General features: G+C 34.5%; 1 protein-coding gene across 5 annotated transcripts in view; it reads right to left on the bottom strand.

Annotated features, from left to right (window-relative positions):
- The window catches only part of TSGA10 (testis specific 10), a 151,245-nt gene that overhangs the window by 48,990 nt on the left and 91,806 nt on the right, over positions 1–10,449 (bottom strand). For all 5 annotated transcript variants that reach the window (XM_029937176.1, XM_029937178.1, XM_029937175.1 and 2 more), the window contains one exon: positions 9,330–9,515. In XM_029937176.1, the coding sequence (XP_029793036.1) occupies positions 9,330–9,515 (186 nt within the window). The remainder of the gene's footprint in view (positions 1–9,329; positions 9,516–10,449) is intronic.

Below are 10,449 nucleotides of genomic sequence, written 5' to 3'. Positions count from 1 at the left end.
TCTTCCCCCCCTGAAGACTATATAAAGAACAGTTCTTTGAATAAACGCTCTCTTTCGCCTGATTGAAGAACCGTGAGTTCTGTCTTTACTCTTTGCGTCTTCCTCTCCTGCCCCCTTTTTCTCTCCCTACCTCAGGAGAAGGACCCGAGACGATTCTCCGCCCTGCCGGTCGGGGCAGACGAAACAGGACGAAACAGGTACAGCCGATCGCCAGGGACGAGCGGCCCTGGCCTTCGGGTTATGACACACCATGAAGGACACCATCAACAAAATAAAAAGGCAACCTACTATTTGAGAAGACATTTTAAAATGATGTATCCAATAAGTGGTTAATACCCCAAAATATAAAAAGAACCTACACCACTCCACAACAAAACAACCACAAATAATCCAATTAAAAAATGGGCGGAGCCTGAATAGACTTTTTCCAAAAAAAGACATATTGATGGCCAACAGACTTGAAAATATGCACATCACTAAGCACCAGGGAAATACAAATCAAAACCATGAAGAGATATCACCTCACACCTGTCAGAATGGCTAAAATAAAAAACTGACAAAACAATAAAACAGTGTTACTGAGGATGTGAGGAAAAAGGAGCCTTCATGCACTGTTGGCAGGAATTTAAACTGGTACAGCTACTGTGGAAAATAGTATGAAGTTTCTTCAAAAAAATTAAATATAGAAATGCCAAATGATCTAGTAATTCAACTACTTGATATTTATCCAAAGAAAAGAAAAACACTAATTTGGAAATATATATGCACCCCTATGTTTAGTACAGCATTATTCACAATAGACAATATATGAAAGCAATCCATAAATCCATCAACAGATGAATGGATAAAGATGATATGGTAGAAAAATACAATGGAATATTACTCACCCATAATAAGGAATCAAGATAAAAAGCTTCTGCACCGTGAAGGAAACAATAAAGAAAAACTAATGGGCAACCAACAGAATGGGAAAAGATAGTGGCAAATGGCATATCGGATAAAGGTCTAGTATCCAAAATCTATAAGGAACTCATCAAACTCCACACCCGAAAAATGAATAATGCAGTGAAAAAATGGGCAGAAGACATGAACAGACACTATTCCAGGGAGGACATCCAGATAACCAAAAGGCATATGAAATGATGCTCAGCGTCACTCATCATCAGGAAAATACAAATCAAAACCACACTGAGATACCACCTCACGACAGTCAGAGAGGCTAAAATGAACAAATCAAGAGACTATAGATGCTGGTGAGGATGTGGAGAGACGGGCACCCTCCTACACTGTTGGTGGGAATGTAAACTGGTGCAGCCGCTCTGGAAAACAGTGTGGAGGTTCCTCAAAAAAATGATCAATAAAACTCTCCTATGACCCAGCAATAGCACTGTTGGGGATCTACCCAAGGGATAAAGAAGTGCTGATGCATAGGGACACACGTACCCCAATGTTTATAGCAGCACTTTCAACAATAGCCAGATCATGAAAAGAGCCTAAATTTATACACACACACACACACACACACACACACACACACACACACTGGAATACTACATGGCAATGAGAAAGAATGAAATCTGGCATTTGTAGCAAAGTGGATGGACCTAGAGGGAGTCATGCTAAGTGATATAAGTCAGGCAGAGAAGGAGAGATACCATATGTTTTCACTCATAGGTCTAACAGGAGAAACATAACAGGGGACCATGGAACGGAGAAAGTTGGGGGAAGAGTTAGGGAGAGGGAGTGAGGCAAATCATGAGAGACTCTTGAATACTGAAAACAAACTGAGGGCTGAAGAGGGAATGGGGGAAGGGGAAGGGAAGTGATGGTATGGTAGAGGGGCACTTGGGGGGGGAAAGCACTGGGTGTTATATGGAAACCAACTTAGTAATAAACTAATTTTAAAAAAGAAATTAAAAAAAAGATTTTCTCCTTGTCCATGGCCTTCAGCATGTTTATTATAATAAGTCTGTTTTTGGCTCTCCTAGTCTTTAATTCCACTTAGAACTTGTTGATCATCCAAATGTTAAGATTAATTTTTTTTAATTTGCAACGTTTTCAGCCAATATTCCCTCAATTATTTCCTCTGCTCCTTTCTCTCCTTTCTTCTCTTTCTGGCACTTCTGAAAATCAATTAATGTAATATATTGTACCTATAAAATAAAAAACAAAAACTATATGGTCATTCCAAAAGACACAGAAAAGGCATTTGAGAAAAAACCCTCAGCTAGCATCATACTTAATGGTGAAGCGCTAAATATGAAGCACAAGGATGTCTCTCCTCTTGCCACTTCTATTCACATCGATCTAGAAGTTCTAGGTATGGCAACTGACCAAAAAGAAAAAAAAGCATTCAGATTGGAAAGAAAGTACAAACTATGTGTTTGCAAATCACACAGTCTTGGATATAAAAGATTGCAAGGAATTCACTAAAAGTGATGAGAATGAATAAGTTCAACTAAGTTGTAGGTTACAAGATCAATTGTAGTTTTATGCATTCACAATGAATAATCCAAAAATGAAAATAACAGTTACAATAGCATCCCAAAGAATACAATACTTTAACAAAAGAAGGCATAACTTATACTCTGAAAACAAAATATTATTGAAAGAAATTAAAGATTTAGTAAATGAAACTACAGCCAGTGTTTACTGACTGGAAGACTTCATAATGTTAAGATGGCTGTAGTTCCCAAATTATCTACAGCTTTAACATAATTCCTATCAGAATCTCAAGTGGTTTCTTCATAGAAATTGCCAAGTTGATTCTGAAATTCATATGGAAATTCAAAAGACCTAAAATAGCCAAGACAATCTTGGAGGAAAAAAAAAACCCAGGAAGACTCTCACTTTCCCATTTTAAAACTTACTACAAAGCAATGGTAATTAAGACTGGGTGACTGCCATAAGGAAAGACACATAGATCAGTGGAATAGAATTAAGAGCACAGAAATAAAATCATGTGCCTATAATATACTGATTTTCAATCTGAGTGTCAAGAAATGTTAATTAGACAACTAGATAACCAGATGCAAAAGAATGAAGTTGGACCCTTACTTCACACTATGTACAAAAAATTAACTAAAAATGCTGCAAGGACCTACATGAGGGCTTGGAGCTTATAGCTAAAAGGCTGATTTTGGAAGTGATAAAAATTTTCTAAAACTGTGGTAAAGGCTGCACAATTCTGTGAATATACTAAACACATTTGGATTGTACACTTCCAAAGGATAAACTGTATGTCGTGTGAATCACATCTCAAAAAAACTGTTACAAAACCCCACAAAAATGTGTAGAATGATTATTTATTTATATAAAACAATTAATAACAAACATAAAGGAATTAATTTATAATAACATAGTAACAGTAGGGGACTTTAACACTCCACTTATATCATTGGACAGATCATCTAAACATAAAATAAACATGAAAACAATGACTTTGAATGACACATTGGACCAGATGGATTTAACATATATTCAGAACATTGCATCCAAGACAGCTGAATATTCATTCTTTTCAAGTCCACATGGAACATTCTCCAGAGTAGATCACATATTAGGTCACAAAACAGGCCTCAACAATTACTAAAAGATTGAAATCATACCATGTACCTTTTCTGACTATACTGCTACAAAACTAGAAGTCGACCACAGGAAACAATTTGAAAAGGCCGCAAATACTTGGAGGTTAGATAACATGCTATTCAACAATGAATGGGTCAACAAAGAAATGAAAGAAGAAATTTAAAAACACACGGAAACAAATGAAAATGAAAACAAAATGGTCAAAAACCTTTGGGGTGCATCAAAATTAGTCCTAAGAGGGAAGTATATAGAAATACCCCCATGAAGCAAGAAAAATCTCAAATACACAATCTCACCTTACACCTAAAGGAGCTAGAAAAAGAACAAATGAAGCCTAACCCAGCAGAAGGAAGGAAATAATAAAGATTAGAGCAGAGATAAATGATATAGAAACTAAATAAAAAACAATAGAATAGATTAATGAAACTAGGAGCTGGGTCTTTGTAAATATTCATGAAATTGATAAACCTCTAGCCAGACTTACCCAAAACAAAAGAAAAAGGATTCAAATAAATAAAATCATGAATGAGAGAGGAGAAATAACAACCAAAACATCAGAAATGCAAACAATTACAAGAGAATACTATGAAAAATTATATGCAAACAAATTGGAGAACCTGGAAGAAATAAATTCCTAGAACATAGAAACTACCAAACCTGAAATAGGAAGAAAGAGAAAACTTGAACAGACTGATAAACAGCAAAGAAATTAAATCAGTAATAATAATAATAAAAAAAAAAAGCCTCCCAACAAACAAAAGTCCAGGGCCAGATGGCTTCACAGGCAAATTCTACCAAACATTTAAAGAAGACTTATAGCTATTCTTCTCAAACTATTCCAAAAAAAATAGAAAAGGAAGGAAAGCTTCCAAATTCATTCTATGAGACCAGCATTACCCTGATACCAAAAGTAGATAAAGAAAACTATATGCTAATATCCCTGATCAACAGGGATGCAAAAATTCCCCCCCCAAAAAAACAAAAAACTAGCAAAACCAAATCCAAGAATACATTAAAAAATCATTCATCACGATCAAGTGGTATTTATTCCTAGTTTGCAAGGGTAGTTCAATATTCACAAATCAATCAGTGTGATACACCACATTGATAAAAGAAAGCATAAGAACCATACAATCATTTCAATAGATGCAGAAAAAGCATTTGACAAAGTACAATATCCATTCATGATAAAAACCGTCAATAAAATAGGTTTAGAGGGAACATACCTCAACATAATAAAGGCTATATATGAAAAACCCACAGATAATATCATGATCAATGAGGAAACACTGAGAGCTTTTCCTCTACAGTCAGGAACAAGACAAGGATGTCCATTCTCACCACTGTACTAGTGCTAGTACCACTAGTACTACAAGTCCTAGTCACAGCATTCAGACAACAAAAAATAAATAAAAGGTATCCAAATCAGCAAGGAGAATGTAAAACTTTCACTATTTTCAGATAAGATGATACTCTATATAGACAATCCAAAGGCTCCAAGAACTGCTAGAACTGATATACAAATTCAGTAAAGTTGCAGGATACAAAATCAACATACTATACACCAATAATGAAACAACAGAAAAAGAAATTAAGGAATCAATTGCACCAAAATTGCACCATTGGCAATTGCACCAAAAACCATAAGGTATCTAGGAATAAACTCTTTGGTTAGAGGTGAAAAACCTGTACTCTGAAAACTATAAAACACTGACGAAAGGAATTGAAGACACAAAGAAATGGAAAGACATTCCATGTTCATGGGCTAAAAGAATATTGTTAAAATGTCTCTACTACCCAAAGTAATCTACAGATTAAATGCAGTCCCTATCAAAATATCAACAGCATTTTTCACAGACCAAGAACAAACATTCCTCAAGTTTGTATGGAATCACAAAGACTTGAATATCCAAAGCAACCTTGAAAAAGAAAAGCAAAGCTGGAGGTATCACAATTCCAAATAGCAAATTATACTACAAAGCTGTAGTGATCAAAACAGTATGATACTGGCACAAAAACAGACACATAGATCAATGGAACAGAATAGAAAACTCAGAAATAAACCCACAACTAAATGGCCAATTAATCTTCAATAAAGCAGGAAAGAATGTCCAGTGGGAAAAAGACAGTCTCTTCAACAAATGGTGCTGGGAAAACTGGAGAGCAACATGCAAAAGAATGAAACTGGCCCAATCTCTTACACCAAACACAAAAATAAATTCAAATGGATTAAAGACCAAATTGTGAGACCCGAAACCATCAAAATCCTAGAGGAGTACACGGACAGCAACTTCTTTTGACAACAGCTGTAGCAACTTCCTTGCCTCCTGAGGCAAGGGAAACAAAAGCAAAAAAAAAAAAAAAAAAAATTATTGGGACTTCATCAAAATAAAAAGCTTCTGCACAGCGAAGGAAACAATGAACAAAACTAAAAGGCAACCTACGTAACAGGAGAAGATATTGCAAATGACAGATGATAAAAGATAAAGGATTAGTATCCAAAATCTATAAAGAACTCATCAAACTCAACACCCAAAATATGAATAATATAATTGAAAAATGTATAGAAGACATGAATAGACACTTGTCCAAAGAAAACATCCAGATGGCTGACACGTGAAACAATGCTCAACATCACTCATCATCAGAGAAATGCAAATCAAGACTATCATGAAATATTGCCTCACTCCTGTCAGAATGGCTAAAATAAAAAACACAAGAAACAGTAGATGTTGGTGAAGATGTGGAGAAAAGGGAACCCCTCCTGCACTGTTGGTGGGAATGTAAACTGGTGCAGGTACTCTGAAAAATATATGGAGGGTCCTCAAAATATTAAAAATAGAACTATCCTATGATCCAGCAATTGCACTACTATTTACCCAAAGAATATAAAATATTAATTCAAAAGGATACGTGTACCCCAGTGTTTATAGCAGCATTAAATACAATAGCCAAATTATGGAAACAGTCCACTTGTCCATCAGCTGATGAATGAATAAAAGATCTGGTACACATATACAACAAAATACTACTCAGCCATCAAAAAGAATGAGATGTTGCCATTTGCAACAACATGGATGGAGCTAGAGAATATTATGCTAAGGGAAATAAGTCAGAGAAAGACAAGTGCCATATGATTTCACTCATATGTGGAACTTAAGAAACAAAATAAATGAGCAAAGGGAAATAATGAGAGAAGGAGGCAAACCAAGAAACAGACTCTTGACTATAGAGAACAAACTGATGGTTACCAGAGGGGAGGTGGATGAGGGTTGGGAGAAATAGAGGTTGGGGATAAACACGGGCTCTTGTGATAAAGCACTGAGGATCGTATGAAAGTTTTGAATCACTATATTGTACACCTGAAACTAATATTATACTATATGTTAACTATTGGAATTTAAATAAAAACTTTGAAAAAATAAAATAAACTAAGTGGTTAAAATTTAAAAAATAACTTCAGTGATGAAAAATTAAGTAAATAAATAAATAAATCATTATTGAACTATGTGATACTTTTAAATGAATGGCAATAAAAGCATTACCTCAAAATTTGTGGGATGCAGCCAAAGAAATATTTAGAAAGAAATTTCTAGCCTTAAATTCATATAAAGAAGAAAGATGTTAAATTATGGAATGTGATAAATTTATTTTATAATTTATTTGAGAGAGTTTAATAAGGACAAAAGACAGCCAAATTAATTTGGAGGAACATTAATTCCAGATATCAAGACTTACCAAAAAACCATAGAAGCTCCAAGAATTTATTGTTGATAAAATTACAAATGGAACAGAACAAATGGAAACATTTTTATGACAAAGTAGACTTATAATTCAGTGAAGAAAGGATGGTGGATATCCATGTACAAAAATAAAAAAATTACATCTCTATATCAAACAATATAATCAATCTCAAGTGAATTAAATATCTATATGTAAAGGGAAATTTTTCACATACTTTTAGAATTTAAAGAACTTTAAAAGAAAATATCTTTCTAGTCTTGGAGTAATAAAAGATTTCTTAAAGAAGACACATCAATATAAACCATATGGGAAAGACTGACAATAATTCTGACAGCATCAGAATTTAAAACTTCTGTTTATATTCCAAGCACAATGAAAAGACAAGTAACAGCAAAAGAGGATAACTATAATATCTTAAAATTTTTGTTTAAGTTTATTTATTTTTGGGAGAGAGAGAGAGAGAGTGCATGTGCATGTGCGTGGGTGTGAGCACAAGTGAGGAAGGGACAGAGAAAGGGACAGAGAGAGAGAATCCCAAGTAGGCTCTGCACTGTCAGCACAGAACCCTATGCAGGGCTCAAACTCAAACCATGAGTTCATGAACTGAGTCGAAATCAAGAGTCAGACACATACTGAGCCACTCAGGTGCCCCAACTATATCTTTAAAAGGAGTATTAGCAAGAATATATAGATAATTCTGATAAGTCAATATGAAAAAGATAAATAACCCAATAGAAAAGTGAGCAAAGTTTACAAAAATTCATTCAAGAGAAAATTTAGAGAAGGAATTCTGAATGGCCAAGAAACATGAAAAAATTCTCAAATTCACTTGTAATCAAGGAAACAAAACAAAAAGTATAGAAAAATTTAAAAGTCTGATAATATCAAGTATTGATTTGTACTTGAGAAAATAACAACTCCATGATTTCTGATGAAATGGTAAAACTTTAGAGAGCAATAGGACAATACTTCGAAGAGTTAAACCTGTCCAGTTATTCTACTTCTAGTCATAAACCCAGAGAAATATATACCCAAGGAGAAACATAAAAAATGTTTGTTGCATCATTTTACTACCTAAAAAAGTGAAGACAATTAAATTACCTTTAATATGGGGATGAAGTTTTGAAAGAAAATATTTATACAATGACTACAGACACAACTGTTTAGATGTATACTTTATGTATCAAAATAAATTTCAAAATTATAATATTGAGCAAAAAAAGGCAAATTACAAATGGATATCTAGAGTATGACTTAAAAACCTTACGCACATAAAACATTATACCTCATTTGTGGGTGATAGATATGTAGAAAAAGCATAAACATATGCAAAGGAGTTATATAACTGACATGAAAGTTATTCACACCAGTCATTAGGGAAGGGGCAGGGAAAAGGATGAGAAGTTTTATCTGTAATATTTTGTTTCTTTTTATTTATTTTATTTTTTTAATGTTTATTTATTTTTGAAGGAGAGCTAGAGAACATGAGCAGGGGAGGGGAAGAGAGAGAGGGAGACACAGAATCCGAAGTAGGCTCCAGGTTCTGAGCTGTTAGTACAGAGCCTGACGCAGGGCTCAAATTCACAAGCTGTGAGATCATGACCTGAGCTGAAGCTGGACCCCCAACCAACTCAAACACCCAGGTGCCCCATTTTGCTTCTTTACATAAAGAGAAACTTGAAGCAACAGTGCAAAATATTAGCATCCTTCAACCAGGGAGATGTGTATATATGTGTTATTTGTATTATTTTTTTTTTACACTTTATTCGTATGTTTGAAATAGTTTCTAACTTTTAAAAATGCTGAAGATTATTCTAGTTGTAGGGTAGATAATAGATTAGAGCAAAACCAAAGTGGGTATTGGAGAACAGATTACAATTCATAGTATATTTAAATAATTTAAGTGTTTGTTTATAATATTTAATTTATGGAATGTCAAACAAAACTCTTTTAAATATGATGTAGGATGTCTCCCAAATATATTTTTCCAAACTTACCTGCTCAACCTCTCTGTTGAGAGAATCCACTTTCTCTTTTAATCTGTTGCCCTCTGCCTCTGCAGTAATAAGTTCTAATTTGAGTGTATTGTTATCTGCCTCCGCTTGACGGGCCTTATTTTCCCAGTTTTCAGCATCTTCATTGGCTTTTCGGAGTTGGTCCATAATTTGCCGGTTCTCAGATTCCTAAAACGCAAATCTTAGGAATTACTTTAAATGATGTAAAATGGTCAATATACGATGCAAATTAAACATTATTTGCCAGGTCACTGGTAATTTATTTGCTACAGAACCATTAGTAAAATAATGTCAAGAAATCCTATCTATACTCTCAATTTAGAAAATTGGTCACCCTGTAATCAACAAAAGGGAGGGGAACCAGGATCTGCTCTGCCTCCTGAGGTACACTCACCCATCTAGTAAAGTCAAGTTGTTTACTCTTGTTTTCAGAACCTGGATGAATATATCCTTATATTTGCTTCTGTTCAAACAAAATCTTTCATTGCTTCCTCTTCTTATATGTTTACTGACTACATGCTACTCTGGTTTTTGAGTTTCTGCCTTGGCCAAGCTTCTGTATCTGTGAATTCCTTTGTTCCTGACTACTTTACTAGGTTGTACTGGCTACAGAACTTCTCACTGCTTACAAATCTCAAGCATCAGCCTCTGATAATTCTTTTGGTTTGGCACATTTTCTGTCTAGCTCCTGCCTTTCATTCATAACCTCAGTCTTAATTTTCTCCATCATGGAGATTTCTATGATTTATGATTCATTTTTGCTTACTATTCTAGTAACTTGCCTAAAATTGCTAAGAAGTAAAAACCACAAACCTATGCCAACAAACACTGTTCATAAATATATACAGTCATATTGGGCATACAATATAGAACCACATTTTTCAAACTTTTTAATTTTTATAAGTTTATTTATTTTGAGAGAGCACACACATGCACTCATAGAAGAGGCAGAAAGACAGGGAAACACAAATCAAAACCACACTGAGATACCACCTCACACCAGTCAGAGTGGCTAAAATGAACAAAGCAAGAGACTATAGATGTTGGAGAGGGTGTGGAGAGATGGGCACCCTCTTACACTGTTGGTGGCAATGTAAACTGG

Source organism: Suricata suricatta, chromosome 4 (assembly GCF_006229205.1).
Source record: "Suricata suricatta isolate VVHF042 chromosome 4, meerkat_22Aug2017_6uvM2_HiC, whole genome shotgun sequence".
Lineage (NCBI taxonomy): Eukaryota > Metazoa > Chordata > Mammalia > Carnivora > Herpestidae > Suricata > Suricata suricatta.
Note: the sequence above shows the minus strand (reverse complement) of the source record. Positions and strands in the feature narration are given on the sequence as shown.